Here is a 21736-nt window from a genome sequence, read left to right as displayed (position 1 = left end):
TGGAGGGCAAGAGATTCAAAATAGATAAAAGGAGGTATTTCTTAACACAACGCATATTTCAATTGTGGAACTCCCTGCCCTAGGATGTTTGTGATGGCTGCCAACCTGGAAGGCTTTAAGAGGGGAGGGGAATGGACATGTTGATGGCGGATAGGGCTATCCATGGCTAGTAGTCAAAATGAATATTATTTATGTATTTGTTTTATTAAATTTGTAATCCGCCCTCCCCAGCCAAGGCCGGGCTCAGAGCGACTCGTAGATATAATTATTATAAAACGCTACAAAACAGTTAAAACAATGATTAAAACCGGCCCGTACATCCATAAGCAATAGTGTATTATGCAGCAAGGCACAACTGCCGTGATATATAGGCCACAGCAAAGCCTGTTATGTTCCACATCCCCAAAGATAGAATGGTTCGGGGGGGGGGGGCGGTGCAGGGTGGGGAGGCCAGCATTGATGGAAGAAAGACCATAGCTGGCCTCAAACATAGGCTTGGTGGAATAGCTCTGTCTTGCAGGCCCTGCGGAATTCTCGAAGGTCCTGCAGGGCCCTGAAGAGGCTATTCCACTAGATAGGGGCCAGGGCAGGGAAAGCCCTGGCCAAGGCCAGCCGGACACTCTTTGGGCCGGGGACCACCAGCAGATTTTTATTTGAAGATCGTAATGTTCTCTGGGGAGCAAACCTATTCTCTCTAGTATCAGAGGAGCATGCCTATTATATTAGGTGCTGTGGAGCACAGGCAGGATAATGATGCTGCAGTTGTCTTGTTTGTGGGCTTCCTAGAGGCACCTGGTTGGAGAGTCAGCGTGGTGTAGTTGTTAAGATCGGTGGTTTGGAGCGGTGGACTGTAATCTGGAGAACCGGGTTTGCTCCCCCACTCCCCCACATGAGCGGCAAACGCGAATCTGGTGAACTGGGTTGGTTTCCCCACTCCTACACATGAAGCCAGCTGGGTGACCTTGGGCTAGTCACCGTTCTCTTAGAGCTCTCTCAGCCCCACCTGCCTCATAGGGTGTCTGTTGTGAGGAGGGGAAGGGAAGGTGATTGAATCTGATTTGTGGGTAGAGAAAGTTGGCATATAAAAACCAACTCCTCCTCCTCCTCCTCCTCCTCTGTGTGAACAGACTGCTGGACTTGATGGACCTTGGTCTGATCCAGTATGACTTTTCTTATGTTCTTATGTCTCTGTAAGTCCTACCTTTTGCTGCCCCACTACCAAGTAAGTTGGGAGGGGGGCAGTTCAGTAGACCTGTAAAGCAATACAGAGTGTTTGATGTGTAGTAGCTGCTTGGATTCCATCATATTCCACTAGAACCAAGTCCATTATATTCCACTAACACTGAGTCCAAATTTGGAATTGGGTTTGGAAATTATTGCTATATTCTGATTTGGGGAGTAAAATTGTTTGATTTGACAAGCTCCATATGAACTGAGCTGATGGAGTTTATCCATACCTAGTTAAAAGTAAATCAGTTTAAAAGAAAATCCAGAGGAAGTCAAGCACCATTGACAGTAGTATTAAATAGGGTAAGCAAATTATCTTTTTAAAACATGGAGTGCTTGCTTTACTGCACCCTGTAATCAACAACACATTGTTGGCATTTTGTTCTATTTTTGTCTGTAGTTCAGCTGTGCTACGAAATACTATTTTAGTGCAGAGATACACAAAAAGGTTTTCTGACAGTGAAAATTATCTTTAGCATAACAGTTGCCAAATCTGATCAAATTCTTTTTTCAAATTCCATACAAATGAATGGCCATTTTGAAACTTATTGTTATGCAAATAATTTGTAGTACTAAGCAGCACACTGTGGCTTGCATGCAAACAGGCATTTGCTTTCAGAGAATCTAAATAATACTTAAGCATGGCCATTGACATACAGACAAATCACATAGTACTTTCACTAGTGTAGATCCCATTGAATTCAGTAGAGCAGTGCCATTTTGCTGAATTGCTCCCTTAACAATTGCATTATTCACGTTGTTGCCCGGCATTATTCACGTGGCACAAAAAAACCCTATTAACTTTCATGCTCCTATGAATTTGAGAATCTGCAGCACAGAAGGAAACCGGAAGTTGCCTTTTTCTTTTCAGAATAATTCTCAGGAGTATCTTCCACCAACTGTTCTAAAGTTCAGTTGCAGATGTGAACTAGAATGTGGGATTTCTTATTCACTATAAGTGTTAACTGGGAGGGAAGGTGACATGGTATAGCCTGAGCTCGTCAGATCTTGGAAGCTAAGCAGGGTCAGTACTTTGAAGGAAGAACACCAAGGAAGACTCTGCAGAGGAAGGCAATGGCAAACCACCTCTGCTTCTCACTTGCCTTGAAAGCCCCTTGCTGGGGTTGCCGTGAGTCAGCTGTGACTTGATGGCACTTTACACACACATAACTATCTTGGCAAAACCTGGGACTCTCTACCCATTACAGCTTAGTACCTAGTAAATTGGTCTCTGTATTTTTTGTGATTAGGTTTGAATTGTATGTAATTATATTTTGGCACTGGCTTTATATGCTCTCGGGGCGAGACCCCTGTAAAGAGTCTCGCCACCGCATTCTGTACCAGCTGGACAGACAGAGAGTAAATTTGCCTAATGAGGCTCTTTGGATTGGGACCTAATATTAAAAATAAATGACCCTTACGCACAAGGGTAACCGCATAGGACTCTAGTTTGGTTCCATTAACTAGTAAAATGTATGTATGTCGTAACAGTAGTCACTAAATTGGAGTGCAGTTATATGAGTGAAATAGGCTGAAATTATTTATATCATTCTTGTTTAACATCTCAAGGCCCGAAGTTGTTCATTCTCCAGATTACTTAGTGAATCGTACGTTCCAAAGCAGACATTTGTTGTCAGGGAAGTCAGCCAATACAGCTGATCCTTTCACTGAGGTAATTATATGAAATAACCATTTTTGTGATCCCCTTTAATCATTTCTGTTTGATGTTTAGAGGTTTATTTAAAGAGCTGAACAAAATTACCATAAGAATTTATATGACATTTTCCTTATTTCTATTTACTTTGATTTTTAAAATGCCACATTTTCCAAGATCTATAATCTGTGCTTTAGAATCTTTGGTATTTTGATCAATTTTAATAGTATTCAGCGTGTGTATTGTGATGTTTTCATTATGGAAGAAGGAAGAAATATCTGTAAAACTGACATGTGTGGTACATTAGTCTGGGTTTCACTTAGGATCTGTAAATAGTGCTTTGAAGTTGTCTTGCCAGTCTTATCGAAGTTTCACCTATGATATAATTGGTGTGGTAAAAACATTAATTTGAGGGGAGGGGGGACTTTCTAAAAATATGATACAATCATAGCCCACCTACATTTTACACTAACAGAGCAATCCAGAATGGGGTGGGGGTGAAAGGTCTTTGGAGCTGGTGTGACCCCTGCGTTGGCATTAGTGCCACTTGCTCTGGCTAAATGGGCACTAACAGCAGTGCAGGGCCACTTATGCTAGTATTGGGGAGCCGCGCGGGAGCGCCACGCATGGGCACCGCCACCACCGCAGCAACATTTCCCTGATGTAAGGGCTCGGCCGGCGCCAAAGGGGGCATTTCTAGGGATGGGCTGAATTTAGCTCCCTGACACCTTTCGCTCCCTGCAAAAAGGGAGGTGGAGCCCCGTGAAACTCAAAGAAGCAGTTTTGCAGGGTTTTGAAACAATTCCCTTTTTTGGCTTGCATTTTCAGGCCAGCAAGGTGTTCAGGAGGCGGCGCAGCTGCGCCGTCCCCGGATGCCCTGAAACTAACCCCTCTTAGAATTGTATTCTAAGCCACCATGGTGCAGTGGTTATAGTATTGGACTCGGATCTGGGATACACAAGTTCAAATTCCTACTGTCCCATGCACACTTGCTAGGTGACCTTGGCCCAGTCATCTCAGCTTGTGGCATTTTTAGATCACTTTAAAACGGCAGCAGTGTCTCTGCGGTGGCCATGAGGATGCCATCACGTCTAGGTTGGTCCTGAAGAAAACAGGTAATGGGCTCAATTCTGGTGAAATCAGTCGGGGTTTTTAATCATAGAAATAAAGTCCAAATTTTGAAACGGGGGTAAAACTATGTTGACTTCAATTTTTTAAAAAATGTTCTTGTTTTAGGTGGCTGTCCACCCTTTTGTAGAAGTTTCTTTCCAGAACACAGTTTATCAGACTAGCACTGCAGATGGATCTCACCCATGTTGGAATGAAGAACTTCAAGTTGATTTTATGCAAGTTACTAGTCTCTCACATTTAATACAGATGTGTATAGTACTTCAGCTGTTCGGTAAAAATTTCCAAGTTTTCTTTAAGCGCTTGTTTCTTTCACTGCAGCCTGTTCCATTTATTAGCCCTTTGATTTCAATTGCAATTTTTAAAAAAACTGATTGGCTTTCTTTATTTCCTGAATTTTGAAAAAAACGATTATTGAAGAATCACAATTGGTTTAAGAAAGGAAAACATGCTTAATGTGCAGATAGAAAAAAGGATAGTGGTAATAAGCTATCCTAGTTCTGATGATACCCTTAGGCTAAATACCCACAATAACTGAGTTTTTCATTTGTAAGGGCTTCCCCCCCACACTCAGTAGGGCAAAGGAGACATGATCAGTAGATCATTGGCCCTGAGTAAGGGTTTTGGCTGGTGCACAGTGTTCTTTATATGGGCCATCGCAAACTGCTATAAAGTACACTAAATTGTGGAACTCCCTGCCCCAGGACGTGGTGATGGCTGCCAACTTGGAAGGCTTTAAGAGGGGAGTGGACATGTTCGTGGAGGATAGGGCTATTCATGGCTACTAGTAAAAATGAATATTAGTCATGATGCATACCCATTCTCTCCAGGATCAGAGGAGCATGCCTATTATATTAGGTGCTGTGGAACACAGGCAGGATAATGCTGCTGTCGACTTGTTTGTGGGCTTCCTGGAGGCACCTGGTTGGCCACTGTGTGAACAGACTGCTGGACATGATGGGCCTTGGTCTGATCCAGCATGGCTTTTCTTATGTTCTAACTGGGATTCAGAGTATTTAGGAAGATTCCTACAGGCTTCGTTGTCTGGCTTGTGGCATTCAATCATCTGAGTTTTATCATAGCGGCTGCCATGCAGGGAAAAGACAGTAAATGTTGCAAGCTTCACATTTTTGTCAAATATGAGCTATTGGCTTTGATTCCAAGATCAGCATGTGTGAGGGGGCTGCCATCCCCTCCTGGCACCTGCCCCTAGCATCCAAAAGAGCTGCTCCAGAAGATCAACAACCATGATTTGTGCAACCATGGTGTGCTGCATTGATGAGTGGAATCAGCGACAACCCACGGCCACCCATGCCGTGAACAGAGCAATGGCTGCTTGTGCAAGTAGGTCTTTAAATCTAAACCACAATACATGATTTAAGAAACATTACTGTGTCAAAGCAATCTTTGCTTTCCCTATTTGGATTGTGAGTACTTTTATAATAAAAGCTCAGTTCAGTTTCGTTTATTTCCATTCATTTGACCAGCAGATAGCATAGCATTTCTTTGATTTAATTAAAATATTGCTTTATTACAGCTCTCCAGGGCATGATTATACATTTTCAGGGCTATCTAAAATAAAAGACAACATATACATTAACATTTTTGATGAATTTATGATGGAAAATCATGAGGTAAATAATTTTAGTCAAGACAATATTTTCCCAAATATGATAACCCTAAGTATCTAGTGTCAAAATCTGTACAATGGGGTACAAAAAAAATAGATTAAAAATATTTTAGCATTGAAAAGTATACGTTGTGATTTATTAGTATTTTAGATGATATATGAAACCTTATATATTCAGTAAGGAGCCTGTGGCGCAGAGTGGTAACCTACAGTACTGCAGTCAAAAGCTCTGCTCACAACCTGACTTCAATGTCAGTTTCAGGTAGCCGGCTCAAGGTTGACTCAGTCTTCCATCCTTCCGAGGTCAATAAAAAGAGTACCCAGTTTGCTGGGGGTAAAGTGTAGATGACCGGGGATGGCAATGGCAAACCACCCCATAAAACATAGTCAGCCTAGTAAACGTCAGGATGTGATGTCACCCCATGGGTCAAAAATGACCCATTGCTTGCAGAGGGGACTACCTTTACATTTTATATATTCGGTACAGGTTGAGTATCCCTCATCCAGACACCCAATATCCGCACTGACCTAAAAACTGGACTTTTTTGCCGGCATGCAGGTATTACTCACAGGCCCTCAGCAGCACACCAGTTTGCTTTCTGATGGTTCAGAGTACACAAATTTATTAAAAATATTGTTTAAAATTGCATTCAGGCTATGTGTAAAAAATGTATATAAAACATATAAAACAGAAATGAATTTCGTGTTTAGACTTGGGTCCCATCCCCAAGACATCTCATTATTTATATGCAAATATTCCAAAATATGGAAAAGATCCAAAATAAGGACCACTTCTGGTCCCAAGCAAAGGGATACTCAACCTGTAATAGGCATTCTTCAGATTCAATGGCATGTGTATTCATAGCAGTAATGGGGAAAAAGCAATAGTTATAAGATGTCTGCTGCTGCTGTGCAAACATTGCCAAGTGCACTACACACAAACAAAACGCACTCCGAAAATGCAAAAAATAAATCCAAGCTATGTATTTCATTAGGATGCCTGTCCAAAGGGCTGCAGTGGTCACTCCTTTCTGAGAAAGAATTGGCTTGGATCAGTTATGTTTCCTTTCTCTGCCCTCCTGGAACAATCAAAGGTAACGAATAAGAAAAAAACCACACAATTATTTAAAATGCCAAATGTTTTATTGCTTTTTAGGATATTGTAAGACAGCGGTTCCCAAACCTTTTGAGTCGTGGAGCACTTTTCAGGAGAGAAATTAGTCACAGAGCACTTAATTTTCACCTAGCACCTATATACTAAACCGAATGACAGTAGTATTTTTCTTTCCAATCTCTTCACTGAGCGCTAGGAGATGTTTCGCGGAGCACCAAGTGCTCCGTGGAGCACAGTTTGGAAACCGCTGGTGTAAGATTGTCACTCCAGTTTTTGAGACCTTCCCATAGTATTTGCACGGTGGTAAATGAGTGTTATAAAATATGTGTTCACAGATTAGTGGTACATTTCAAGTAAACATGCCACCAGTTTTACTTGGATATACTTGGAGTAAGACATTTGTGCCTCCTAAAGAAGAATGTTACAGGCAGAATTTGAAAGAATACACGTTTTTAACTATCTTTGCCACTATTGAACCTCAGCTATCTTGTGCTGAAAATGACACTGAAGCTGATAAGGTAAATAAATTATACTGAACTTATTTAATAAGATTGGTTAACATCGAAAAAACAGTATAACTTCTAAAAGTATGTCTTTAGCTTGCAGATCATGAAGATGAATTGCTTTTGCAAAAAGCAAACATTTTTAAGAAAACATGCAAGGCGCTATTTCCAAAGAGGAGAATAATAACCTCAGTTTTTAACAATGAAGGAAGAAATATTTTAGTAACAAAGTATATCACCTCTCTGAATCCACCACAGCTGTTACTAGATATGTATTCTAAAGATCCCAATTCAACAGCTGTAAGTATAGAATATTAATCATAGGTAATCCCAATTCAACAGCTGTAAGTATAGAATATTTATCATAGAGGAGGAATATTCAGAGTGGTTCAATATTTTAAAAAATTCTTTGCAATAATTTCCCCCATACTCATTGGCATTTTTCCTTCACTTTTGGGTCTTCTGACTTGCCAACCTTCTGTCATAATATTTTTTAAAATTATTATTATTATTAATATAAAAGGGAAAAGGGGAGTACAGGAAAAAGGAGAACAGTCAAAAGAAAAAAAAGAATACAGAAAAAATTTGTTACATGCATATGTTTGTGTTTCGCGGTACATGGTTTACGCATATCCAAACAGCTTTCCCAGCTAAGAGAGATAGTCAATAAAGAAAAAAAATAGTTTTGTGTTGCTACATGGTTTTCAACAACCCTAAATAAAATTCTCTCAATTGCGTTTTCTAGTATGTGTTCCTGGGATATACTCACTCTAGTTTCTTTTGTAGGACCTTATATCTCGATTTGTGTCCTTGATTCCTTGTATATCAGACACAGTGGACGAAAACAATGGCGTCGATGTCTGGATTACAGCAGAGGTAATACCAAATTATAAAGTCAGATAAAACATTGTTGTGCTTCTTGGCATCATTCTCTGGAAGTTCCTTAAAGACTGAACAAAAATTGCTCTTTTTGAAAAGGTACGAATTTCAATATTTAAAACCATACATAGCCCATTTCGTAGTGTGCTCTACTACAATTATATGGGCCTGTTGAGAAATCGCCTCCAAAGAAATAGTATAGAACAGTATCAGAGAGACCGGCCTATTGTCTATGATGCCTGATTTATGGAAAAGAAAAGAAAAATGATTGAAATGTTTACATATGATAAATATTGTGCCTTGGAGACCTGAGTTATGGGTGAGGTGATTGTCAATTAAGTCATGTAGTGCTTAGGATAGGGCTGTCTCGTCCGATTAAATTTTTTTATTTTTGCCGTCAAGTCACAGCTGACTTTTGATGATCCCATGGGGATTCCAAGGCAAGAGACATTCATGGGTGGTTTGCCATTGCCTGCCTCTGCGTCATGACCTTGGAGGTCTCCCATCTAAATACTAGCTAGAGCTGAGAGTGTGTGACTGGCCCAAGGTCACAGTGCATAGTTACAGTGTGGAACTCCCTGCCCCAGGATGTGGTGATGGCTGCCAACTTAGAAGTGGACATGTTATATCTTATGATATATGTATCTTATGATACATTTTCAAAGAACTTAATCAACTCCCTATAATTTGAATCCACTGACTGAAAGGAAGCTAATGGGACAAAAGTATCTCAGAGTTAAGTTCTCTGCCTGCTGAAAATGTTTAAACACTTTTGGTCCAATGAACCCAAAATTTACCAATTTCTTTTTTTGCATGGCCCTATTCATAACACGTGCAAAACAATGAACATATAGTGCTCTTGGCTCCTCGTGCTTTACAAGAGCCTGTGCACTTGAACACATGAAACTGCCTTATACTGCCTTATACTGAAACTGCCTTATACTGAATCAGACCCTTGGTCCATCAAAGGCAGTATTGTCTACTCAGACTGGCAGTGGCTCTCCAGGGTCTCGGGCAGAGGTCTTTCACATCACCTACTTGCCTAGTCCCTCTTACTGGAGACGCCGGGGATTGAACCTGGGACCTTCTGCATGCCAAGCAGATGCTCTACCACTGAGCCACGGCCCCTCCCCACTGTACAGTACAATGCCCTGACAGGCAAGGCACCTTATTGATGCTAAAATTGTTAGCAGTGCCTTTCTCAATATACACACAAATACATAGTAGCAAACAGGAACAAAGCCCCAAAGAATCATGGAAATTGTAATATGATACAAAAGGAAGGTAGGACAGGACTATGCTTCATCTGCCATTGTAATTGAGCCCCTCAAGTGGGCACTGGTTCCCTGGGGGGGGGGGTCAGCCCCCCTAGCCAAGTTTGGGGGGCTCGAGCCTCTCAGCCCCCCCTTTAGCCTATGGGTTCTGTTCAGGTTGGCTTTAGATTGTTGGCTATCCAGATGCACTCTCCTGCTGGTCGGGGGCAGGGGGAGTTTTGAACAATCAGGTCATTTTTTCAAGGAGGTTTGCCGCGGTTTCACTTTTGTTTTGCTACGCTGCTAATTTTTTATTTTTCATGACTGTTTCGAATTTGAGGGAACAAAATGCTTCATCACCGCGTCAAGTCAAACCTGTTTTGGTGCATTCTTTAATTTTGTTACTCGGTTTTTGGTGCAGATCTCTATGAAAAAAATTTCCTTGGTTCCTTGGTTCGGATCAATTGTCCCTGCCCATGCCAGCTAATTTCTCCTCCCCCACGAACGGCGATTGGCCGGGGGAGTTTCACGTTTGGACAAGGATACCACCCCTTTTTCTGCCTGCCTGCCTGCGTGGAATCGTGGCACTTCTCTCCCTCCCTCCGTCCTGGAGGCAGGCCGGCGGGCAGGCGGCATGCCTTCCCCGCCCCTTGCCCAGGATGGGCCTTGGAGCTGGGCCCCAGGGGAATGCCGGACAGACGGCTCCAGGGGGAGGCCGGCGGGGCCACAAGCCCGCTCTCCTCTCTCTCACGATGCACTGGGGCCAGATCGGGCCTAGCGCTCAAGCCAGTGGCCTTCCTTCCACTCCCCGCCCCAGCAAAAGGGCTGGATCGGGATTGGCACACCAGTCAGGAGCCCTCTCTCCTCACGATGCACTGGGGCTGGATTGGGGCCGGTGCGCAAGCCTGAGGCCTTCTTTCCTCTCCCCCCCAGCAAACAGGCTGGATCGGGACCAGCACGCCAGCCAGGAGCCCTCTCTCCTCTCTCTCACGATGCACTGGGGCTGGATTGGGGCCAGCTGCAAGCCAGGGGCCTTCTTTCCTCTGCCCGCCCCCCCCCCCAGCAAATGAGCTGGATCGGGACTGGCACACCAGCCAGGAGCCCTCTCTCCTCTCTCTCACGATGCACTGGGGCCGGATCGGGGCCGGCGCTCAAGCCAGGGGCCTTCTTTCCCCTCCACCCCAGCAAACGGTCTGGATCAAGACCAGCACGCCAGCCAGGAGCCCTCTCTCCTCTCTCTCACGATGCACTGGGGCCGGATCGGGGCCAGCGCGCAAGCCAGGGACCTTCTTTCCTCTCCCCCCCATGCATCTTTTGCATCCCCAACCTGGTCTACTCAGAAGTAAGCCTGATGTCTTTCAATACACCTTACTCGCAGGGAAGTGCCATTAGGATTGCAGCCACAGTCACTCCTCTTGAATCGGCACAGGTTAGAGCTGCTCCGTTCCCACTTTCAGCTAAACACTTCTCTGGGGCACATGGATGCAATTCCTCCCCCCACCCCCAATTCCTGCCTGTCATTAAAGGGCAATGGGTTCCACACTTATAGAAAATAGAGGGAAGCTTTGAGGAGAGCGCTGCCTTGCCCCCCCCATTGGAATCTGACTGTTCCAAAAGCAGAACAGAGCATAGATGGAAGAAAAATGTAGGAGACCAGAGGGACTGGTGCTTGGTTTTTGCGCTGGGGCCGTGCCCACAGAGGTGAACCGCACGAGGTAATCTGCTGGGCGGAGTTGGGGGCGGGCATAAACAATGAGTTTGTTGGAAGGGGAGGCCGCCAGCAAAGGAGACAGACCAAACCGTTGTCGAATACAGCATGCTTTGTTCCCCATGAAAAACCAAAACTACATCTAGATTGACGGGGATAAATCGCGGCCATGAAAAAAAAATTTAAATCGCTTTTTTTTTTTGCTCCACGCCAAGAGAGCATCAAAATCATCCGTGCAAAGTTGGCCTCAGTAAAAGTTCTTAAGGAAACTAGGTAATCAAGGGATAACAAGACAGAACTTCCTGTGGACTGGTAAGCTGCACATTAATGGCATGTTCAATTTAATAGTAGAAGAAACACTTTACTTGTTGAGAGCTCTATGATGTTTTGCTAGTTGGAGTTACATTCCATGAATGGCTGCCACTTCAGAACTTACCCATGGTACTGTTACTGTAATATAATTTTGTAAGAAGATAAAAAATGCTTCACCTTAAAAAACCCCAAAAATTCTTGTGTTTCTTACAGCACTGTATCAGTTTGGGTGTTGGTAATAAAGAAGAGCATGCCGTGCTTCTCTGTAACTATTTTATGTATATTGGGAAGAAAGCCAGGGTGTTGTTGGGAACTTCTGTGTTAGAAGTAAGTCTACTGAAATATTTAAACCCTTGTTTTTGTATTTACCCATAAAAAATGTAAACCACATCATGCGTGTGAAAGAATATAGTGTATAGCCTTTGTCACAACTCAAACATGGGCTTATTTTAAATGACTCTATCCTAGTCGACTCCCACTTGTTATGTACCAGATGCAATAAATTTGGATCCTATGCCTTGCTGGGCATCCTATGGCTTGGGTCCTATGCCTTGCTTCTACTTCTACAAACAAAGGGCTTGTGGACTTTTCCTGGAAGAGAACCAGTTTTCCAGATCCGCTCAACTTATAAGGAAAACTTCCTCCTCTGAGCATATTAAAGAACTATTTCCAGCTCCCCTTCCACCAAGAGTACTAACATTCCTAATCAAGTGGCTGCTAATGTTTTAGACTAAAAGCCACATCTGATGTTTTAGACTAAAAGCCACATCTAGAGCCAGTCTAAGTCAACAAACAATTCTCAGTTGGAATATACTTTCTTCTGCTACAGCACTGTTTTCTGTTGTAGAGGTGGTCCTCCACTGTGAAGGGCATATTTCTCCTATTAGGTGGTGTTAGAGTTGCCAGGTCCACCACCAGCGGGAGGTTTTTGGGGTGGAGCCTGAGGAGGGCAGGATTTGGGGAGGGACTTCAATACCATAGAGTCCAATTGCCGAAGCGGCCATTTTCTCCAAGGGAGCTGATCTCTATCTGCTGGAGATCAGTGGTAATAGCAGGAGATTTCCAGCTAGTACCTGGAGGTCGGCAACCCTAGGTGGTGTAGACCACTGTTTTACAATGAGCGAAAAGCACCTAGCACCGGAAGATTGTGTTCTGCAGCGCAAGACTGCCTCCATAATGGACAAGCAGCTGGGCAAGCAGAAGTAAAGCATGGGATCCGAGCCCTTTACCAGATATCTAGCACAAAAATGGTTTCAGGATGAGTTTTTCCAAATTCCTCTTAGTATATGGTTTCATTTTTCATGTCAGGTGATCCTTTGTGATCCTCAGTGTGCTGCTAGATTTAGTAGTAGCTAGGACAACTTAAGTTTCACATGCCATTCCTCCCCAAAGCATCTTATTCATAGTTATCCTTAGGAACAGTTTTAAACACCTCTGTCTGTGCTTTTGAACTGACATAGCTCAACTTCCATCTATATGAAAAATCAAGATAAGGATTTATGTCAATAAAATGAAGAATAATTGCTAATAAAAACATCGAATTGCTAAGTAATCAGTGGAGTTTTACTTACATACTAGAGAATATAAAAATAAAATATCAGTTACCGTTTTCTCTTGTTATTTGAAAATCAATGAAATTTGATAGTGTCTGCTTTTGCTAATATAGGGGAACGTGGCTTATGTGGTAACACAGGAAAATAGAGAATATTTTCTGTGGAATCCATTGAGTGGCCAGTGCTATAAGCAGTTTGATGCATTTTGCCCCTTGCAGAGTATCGATTGCTTAATCAGTTGGGAAAATGTAAGTATTTATAATGATAATTTACTATTATTATTAATTTATAATGAAGTAGAGAGAGAGAGCCCTGTGGCGCAGAGTGTTAAGCTGCAGTACTGCAGTCCAAACTCTGCTCACGACCTGAGTTGGATCCCGGCAGAAGTTGGTTTCAGGTAGCCGGCTCAAGGTCGACTCAGCCTTCCATCCTTCTGAGGTCGGTCAAATGAGTACCCAGCTTGCTGGGGGTAAAGGGAAGATGACTGGGGAAGGCACTGGCAAACCACCCCGCAAACAAAGTCTGCCTAGGAAACGTCGGGATGTGACATCACCCCATGGGTCAGGAATGACCTGGTGCTTGCACAGGGGACCTTTACCTTTTTAGAGAGAGAGAAAAAAGTCAAGTTCCAATGACAATATTGCAAAGTTTCAACTTTCCTTTGGATGAAGATCCTGGACACTGATAGTGTGTTCATGACACTACTTACAAACATACCAACAGAGTTTGTGCAGCCATATGCACTCCTGGCAGTGGAGATCATAACCTACATCAGATTCCCTAATAGCAAACTGTGCTGCCTTCCATTTCCCACACGGCATCCCAGTTTCCAGGTAACAAGCTGGAAAACTCTTAGCTGTCCTTTTATCTCTGTCTGTTGAAACTGCCCTTTTAGGACTTTTCTGCCCCCTCCGTCAGCTGGATAGGTATTGCTTCTCTAAGCTCCAGTGAGTATCATATTCCAAAAGCTAAAAAAAATAACAACCCTCTTAGCCAACAAGAGATCCTCTTTTGTCATTAGTTCCTGTTGATAAAACAAGCAATTATCTTGAGAACGGATGGTCAATAATATACTGGCAGTGTCTCAAAGCTCTCCCAACATGGTACAGTGGTTTAGAGTGGTGGTTTGGAGCAGTGGACACTGATATGGAGAACTGGGTTTGATTCCCCACTCCTCCACATGAGCGGCGGAGGCTAATCTTGTGAATTTGTTTCTCTGCTCCTACACATGAAGCCAGCTGGGTGACCTTGGGCTAGTCACAGCTCTCTCAGCCCCACCTACCTCACAGGGTGTCTGTTGTGGGGAGAGGAAGGTGATTGTAAGCTGGTTTGATTCTTCCTTAAATGGTAGAGAAAGTTGGCATATAAAAACCAACTCTTCTTCTTCTGAACTTTAACGCACACCCACAGCTCTTCTGAACTTTAACACTGCAGAATTAGGGAATGTTCCATTACCTTTAATGTTGGGTCCATACGTAGGAAATATTGCCTGCTGGAGATCCTGAAGAATCACTGCCAATCAGAATAGATAGCTCAGAGCAAAATGGACCAGTGATCTGATTTGGCATAAAGCAGCATCATATGGTCTCTCTTGGCTATTCCTCCACCAACTCACATTAGGGTGGATGTTTTTGGAGGAAGCATGTGTATTTCTCAGCGAATGCATACAAGCAGAGGCTCTAGCCTTTCAAATTAACTTCTTCCACCTGCAAATGGTCTGTGTGTGTTTACATGCAAATGACTGGATTGGAATCTGTGTTTGAACATGAATGAAAATAAATAAATAGGTAATGACTTCAAACTAACATATTACAACAAAAAATAAGTCAGTCAATTCGATAGATCTCTGTTTAAATATATTTATAAGCCACAGAATGTGTTCCTGCTTTTTCCCTGATATTTGAGGAAACTTTCCCCCAATAAGCACTTGTTTATTTGATTTTTTTTTAAAATGATATTATATTAAGAAGTATGTTAGAATATGCTTTTTCAGATCGCTTACATAATTTGCACTAACACTTTGTTAGGTCTGGTTCAACGTACAACAAAATAATTCACCAATGTATGTTAGTTTTGACATTTCAAAGGAAGGTTTTTGGAAACAGTTTCTTCCCTACAATTTTCAGCATTCAAAAACACAGACTGTACAGGTAATGAACCTTTTCGAATTGTACTTTCATGTTCTAACTTATAGTGGGAAGGTGGACTCCTAGTTGGAAATGTGTTGATGCTTTGTAAAACTGGTCAATGGAAGGAATAGATGGAGGGAAGATGAAATCAGATAAAGTTGAAGAGATATGAAAGGCAATGTAGAGTAGTGGATAAAATGTCGAACTAGGTTTTGGGAGACCCAGGTTTGAATCCTCACTTGGCCACTGAATCGTGCAAGCTGACCGTGGACCATTCAGATGCTCTCATCTTAACTTCACGGGGATGTTATGAGAATAAAATGGAAAAGAGGAGAAGGATGTCAATTGCTTTGGGTCACCCATTGGGGAGAAAGGTGGGGTATACATGGAGAAAATGAATAAATGTTGCAAGCCACCTTTTTATAGGACAGGTCTAAACAGAAATTGAATTAAATTTTGTTTGTATTCTGTGAAATACCAATACAGGTTAGAAATATATTCTAAAATGAAAAAGCCTTTGGACTAAAACATTTATACTTATGCTTCATATTTATCAAACCACATCTTCAAACAGCTTCTTCTTATGATGGCCTCCCTTATGGGGTAGCCAGGTCCCTCTTTGCCACTGGCGGGAGGTTTGGAGGCAGAGCCTGAGGAGGGTGGGGTTTGGGGAGGGGAGGGACTTCAGTGCCATAGAGTCCAATTGCCTAAGCAGCCGTTTTCTCCAGGTGAACTGATCTCTATCAGCTGGAGATCAGTTGTAATAGCGGGAGATCTGCAGCCACCACCTGGGGGTTGGCAACCTTACTCCCTTAGGATTGTCCGCACAGTAGCACCTAGGTCACGTTTCCAGTGCTGAAAAATGTGAGGCCGTCAGAATATCTGTCCAGTTGTGCCTAAAATGTATTTATAGTTCTATAGCATTGTAAGCTCTTACTATCTGTTTCAGCCAGAAGAGATAGTATATGCTCCTACTAATGAAAGTCTGGTAGAAGAGCTACAGAACAGGTAATTGCTTTAAATGACTATGTGTGTGTGTTAAGTGCCGTCAAGTTGCTTCTGACTCATGGCGACCCTATGAATTAAAGTCCTCCAAAATGTCCTATCCTTGACAGCCTTGCTCAGATCTTGCAAACTGAAGGCTGTGGCTTCCTTTATTGAGTCCATCCATCTCTTGTTGGCTCTTCCTCTTTTCCTGCTGCCCTCAACTTTTCCTAACATGACTGTCTTTTCCAGTGACTCTTGTCGTCTCATGACGTGATCAAAATATGATAGCCTCAGTTTAGTCATTTTAGCTTCTAGGGTCAGTTCAGGCTTGATTTGATCTATAACCCACTGATTTGATTTTTGGCAGTCCACGGAATCCGTAACACTCTCCTCCAACACCACATTTCAAAGGAATCTATTTTCTTCCTGTCAGCTTTCTTCACTGTCCAGCTTTCACACCCATACATAGTATTAGGGAATACGATGACTATAACAGTTACAAACACTGAAAGTGTGGTGGCTCACTTGAATTTTTTGTTACCAATTTTGCCACCAATTCATTTTTCTTTCTTGCTGAACTTGAGTAATGGAAGACCCGAGGGAAACAGGCAGCCTGAGGTAGACCAGTGTTGACCTCTTCCCGAGGGCTAGATGTGACAGCATCCACAGGTCTAACCCATGGATGATGGCACCATTTTAAAGCCAAATGAGGTGATTTTAAGAATCAGGGAAAAAAGGGGGGAAGAACCCAGCCTTAAAAAACCAAAAGGCGCTATATAAGGATTAGAAACATTAAAAATGATAAAACATGGCACCATGGCATCTTATAAGGTTGATAGACCTATACCACACGCCAGATGTGTTTCGGCCAGCAGGCCTACATCCGTGGTTAAATTAAACCCATATAATGCATACACAAGTATTTACAAATATCTCAACATACGCAGACAACCATATACCAGCCCAGGCTTGTGTGTAGGGTGTTAAATAAATTTCAAATTGTAAAGCCCTCCAGTTGGAGTGCCTGCAAGTTGTTCTTATACTGGGCTGTATTGGTCTGCCACACAGAATGTGTATGCAATTATCAACCGGGTAAAGCAGCGATTTTAAAAATGCCATGAGGACCTAATCCTGATTGAGCCAATAGCACAGCAGGATGAGGCACTCTTGCGTGCACCCCCCCCACACCTTTTCAAGTGTCAAAATGCTGCCCGCCCTCCTGTGTCCGTTTTGGCACTCGAAAAGGCATGGGAAAGGAAGAAGAAGAAGAGTTGGTTTTTATACGCCGACTTTCTCTACCACTTAAGGGAGACTGAAACCAGCTTACAATCACCTTCCCTTCCCCTCCCCACAACAGACACCCTGTGAGGTAGGTGGGGCTGAGAGAGTGTGACTTGCCCAAGGTCACCCAGCTGGCTTCATGTGGAGGAGTGGGGAAACAAATCCAGTCCACCAAATTAGCCTCTGCCGCTTATGTGGAGGAGTGGGGAATCAAACCTGGTTCTCCAGATCAGACTCCACCGCTCCAAACCACTGCTCTTAACCTCTACACCATGCTGGCTCCCAACCACTACACCACGCTGGAACAAGATCATCTCATCCTGACACACTGCAGGCCCGATTAGGATCGGGCACTTGTGGGATTTTAAAATCTCATTAGGCTTTAAAATGGTGGTGGCATCCATGGGCCAGACCTATGGATGCCAAGACATCTAGTTTGGTCCTTAATGTGGCGGCGCCTCTCAAAAATCAATGTAATTAGCTGTCTTCTTTGTTGGACCTCTTTTCAGCCTCATTTTGTCGTCTCCTGTACCCAGGATAGTTTTTCCTCAGCCAAACTGACCTTTTAGTCTCCTCAGAAGCACTGGGCAGTTTTGCAAACGCTGCCTTGTTCAGAGTTTCCTTCTGTCAAGTAGTTGGACTGTTCTCGTAGTTCTGAAGTTTAATCGCTATAAAATCTGTCAGTACAACAGAATGTAGATTATTCCTGATCATCTCAAAAACAGGATTGAAAAGACTTTAAAGAACAAAATGATGGAATGGCGATCCCAACTGCCAACTCGCTGGCATCGACAGTGTACTAATATCTTACGACAAATCCTTCCTAAACTGGAATTAAGAAGTGGAGGCATTTCTACAGAGAAAGAAGAAACTGATTTGGAGTCTCTTCTGGGACATTATTGGGTTAGCGTTTATGTTACTGTAGTATTACTGAAACTGCCAATAATATTAATCTATTAATGGGTACAACCATAATTCAGAAAATTTCGGCATGTTAGAAAACTGTAACAGATATGTAAGTAAACTTATGTAAATAACTTATTTATAAATAAACAGATTTTAGCACAATTTCATTAACTTTTTTTAAAACCGATATATAATTAAAATAACGATGTCTTTTCTATATGAGGCAAGTATTTGTTTTAACCGCCCCAGTTTTGAACTATAAATAGATTTAATTTAGGTGCTGGCATCAGGAGTTGGCAATAAGTGAGAATTCTCTTCTTGCAGGTTACAGGCTTTCCAATCCAGATGCCTTATCAAAATGTACCATCAATAACTGAGGCTGTTTATCAGACAGGAATTCATTCTTCAGAGGTTCCCAACACAGAATTTGCCCTTGCTGTGCATATTCATCCGTATCCAAATAACATATTATCTGTCTGGATCTACTTAGTATCTTTGGTTCGTCATAAGTAAGCGTCCACAAATCTTTTCTGGAGTTGGATATTACTGTGAGAACTTTGCTGACTGAAGTTTGAATTATTGCAAGGAAGTCATTGGCTTGGATTCAACAGAGGATTTCCAACGGGAGAGATTTCTGTGGACTCTTCATACTGTTCTCTCTCTTTGTGTGTGACCCTGCCTCACAGTAGCAACGTTTCTGGTGCTTTTTGGCCTACAGTGGGAAGAGGAAGCAGGGAAGTCCCATTTCAGTGACAGAGATCCCTTCTTTCAGCAGAAATCACCACGGGATCTAAGCCATTACTTGTATTCTGAGAGTCACATTGTCTTTGCAGAGATTGCTTCATAAATACTTACGATATGTTATTTACTAGATATATGCAAACACGTTGCTTGTGAATTAATTAAACGTATTGCTTAACTAATAAAAAAAATTATTTTGCTTGTTTCTGCAACAGTAAAGAATTTTTGGCTGCTTTCACACTGGGATTTTCTCCACGTAGCAAGGAGAAAGCCTCCATATTAAAGGACAACATCCGCATGAGATCATGATTAGGCCAAGCGTGACTGATGCTTTTCCTGGGACTTTTAAACCAGAGAGGGGAAAAATAAACCCGCTCCAAGGGAAATCTATAGAGCTGCTGTGAGGGAGTGCCTTTGTGCAGGGGAAGGGGTAGAGCTAAATTCGAAAACTGCACAGTGCGCCTTGCTGTTACGCACCCCCCTCCCAGCCCTTTAAAGGGCCATTTTTCTTTCCCCTTTCTAAGCCACACTGTAGTACAACAGGGTAGCTTGATGGGGGGGGGGGTGTCCTGGACTTTGGTGGGAGGCTGGCTTAATGGGGGGGGGGAAGGATGGGGCCAGCATCAGCAAAAGAACAGATGGGCTCCCACCCTGCTTGCTGCCGCCGCCACGGCAGTATTGTGTTTGAGCCCCCAGCTGGAAGCAGCCTTTCTAGGTTTTAATGACTGTTAGCAATGTATACTGGCAGAGCATTTGTTTTCTATATTGGAACAGCATGGCCAAGTTCAACCTGTTTAACGTGACTGGTGGATTCATCTGGCTTTTTCATTAAAAATGGTGGTTTGAAGTCATACCAACGAGCACTTTTACCTTTGGGTACAGACCGGAAAAACATGTTTGAAATTGAACAGAACTTGTCTACATTTTAATTAACTGAGATAGAATCTGAATGAAAAAGTTCAGTTTTTTATTGTTAGTTGAAAGTGCCTGGGCAGACAGCACTAGCAGCCTGTAAAAAAAAAAAAAAAAAAAAAGAGTTGGCTGCAGATAGGGTTGCCAACCTCCAGATACTAGCTGGAGATCTCCTGCTATTACAACTGATCTCCAGCCAATAGAGGTCAGTTCACCTGGAGAAAATGGCCACTTTGGCAATTGGACTCTGTGGCATTGAAGTCCCTCTCCTCCCCAAACCCCGCCCTCCTCAGGCTCTGCCCCAAAAATCTCCAGGTATTTCCCAACCCGGAGCTGGCAATCCTAGCTGCAGACCCCACTGACCCCAATTCAGCCCCCTCCCCAGCACGTGACATTTTGTTCACGAGGTGGGAAACTAGGGTTGTCAACTTCCAGGTACTAGCTGGAGATCTCTTGCTATTACGAGTGATCTCCAGCCAATAGAGATCAGTTCACCTGGAGAAAATGGCCGCTTTGGCAATTGGACTCTATGGCATTGAAGTTCCTCCCCTCCCCAAACCCCGCCCTCAGGGTCTGCCCCCCCAAACCTCCTGCTGGTGGTGAAGAGAGGCCTGGCAACCCTATGTCCATGAGTACCTTCCATTTTTAGTTGATAAGATCCAGCCCATATTTTCCTTTATTCCCTTGAGAATGGAGTTACATACACAGCCCGAAATGCAAGGTCAGCTTAAGGAAAAGGTAAAGGTCCCCTGTGCAAGCACCGGGTCATTCCTGACCCATGGGGTGACGTCACATCCTGACGTTTACTAGGCAGACTTTGTTTGTGGTGTGGTTTGCCATTGCCTTCCCCAGTCATCTTCCCTTTACCCCCAGCAAGCTGGGTACTCATTTGACCGACCTCGGAAGGATGGAAGGCTGAGTCGACCTTGAGCCGGCTACCTGAAACCAACTTCTGTTGGGATCGAACTCAGGTCATGAGCAGAGCTTTTGACTGCAGTACTGCAGCTTACCACTCTGCGCCACGGGGCTCCTAAGGTCAGCTTAGCTCTATAATATTCATTTGCCATGCTGATCTCAGTAAGTACTCCAACATGGTCTTTCGCTTTTTAAAAAAACATTGATTCAATTTTAATTGTTTGTAGTTTTGTAAAGAATCATTTCCTCTTTCTTCCTCTCCTTCCCCAACGAAGAGGATGTTTCAGTGGCGCAGTGTGAGGGTGATGACTTTTGTTATAGAGTCTTTTAAAAGGTCCTCTTTCCTGCTTCATTTCCTGCCTTTTTGTGTGTGTTAAGAGTTAGAACTGGACTGAAACTCTGTATTTTCATCAGGACGCAGGGCCTGGACACTGAGGCTACAAATCACACTCCTAAAACACATTTGAACACAGGAACATTCAAACACAAGCTTGGAGAGATTTACTCAAAACTAGTTTTATTTTTTAAAAAGAGTGCATGGCACTCATCTGGATCCCTTTGTTATGGACATTTCTCCCAACACACACATTTTAATACCTGCAAGTCAGAATTTCAAGTAGCATGTGGCTTCAGTGGAGGTTGATCAAGCCGTTTTTTTTTAACAACTGGAAACGGTTCACAGTGCATATTCAATTGTCAAGATAATGTCAAACTCAACAGGCTATAAATAAAAAGTTTTTTTTAAAAAACAAAACAACCAAACCCCAAACAAACCCCAAACTCAATAGCATGTAGTGAATCCTTTAACAATTAAGCCTAGTGACTTGAATGAAACACTCCTGTTTTTGCTTTGCTGTTTTAACTAGACAAATTACCCTTCCCTCCCCTCCCCATAATTCCAGTG

At 43.0% G+C, this 21736-nt stretch overlaps 1 protein-coding gene across 1 annotated transcript; it reads left to right on the top strand.

Moving 5' to 3' along the window:
- The first annotated feature begins 5610 nt into the window (after positions 1-5610).
- LOC130477984 (protein CC2D2B-like) lies at positions 5611-18797 on the top strand. The gene is made up of 10 exons (XM_056850082.1): positions 5611-5643; positions 6635-6733; positions 7353-7556; positions 8043-8132; positions 11622-11735; positions 13075-13209; positions 14989-15111; positions 16040-16098; positions 18084-18261; positions 18589-18797. The coding sequence occupies exons 1-10, from the start codon at positions 5626-5628 to the stop codon at positions 18775-18777; spliced, it is 1209 nt and encodes a 402-aa protein (XP_056706060.1). The 5' UTR covers positions 5611-5625; the 3' UTR covers positions 18778-18797.
- Positions 18798-21736: the final 2939 nt, after the last annotated feature.

Source organism: Euleptes europaea, chromosome 5 (assembly GCF_029931775.1).
Source record: "Euleptes europaea isolate rEulEur1 chromosome 5, rEulEur1.hap1, whole genome shotgun sequence".
NCBI lineage: Eukaryota > Metazoa > Chordata > Lepidosauria > Squamata > Sphaerodactylidae > Euleptes > Euleptes europaea.
The sequence above is the reverse complement of the archived record's forward strand: the minus strand, read 5'-3'. Positions and strand labels throughout refer to the sequence as shown.

What these genes read in the sequence shown, in the direction of transcription:
- LOC130477984 (XM_056850082.1), top strand. An exon ending in TGGGAACTTCTGTGTTAGAA is followed by an intron (nt 11,736 to 13,074) that starts GTAAGTCTACTG and finishes TTGCTAATATAG; the next exon opens with GGGAACGTGGCTTATGTGGT. An exon ending in CTCTTCTGGGACATTATTGG is followed by an intron (nt 18,262 to 18,588) that starts GTTAGCGTTTAT and finishes CTCTTCTTGCAG; the next exon opens with GTTACAGGCTTTCCAATCCA.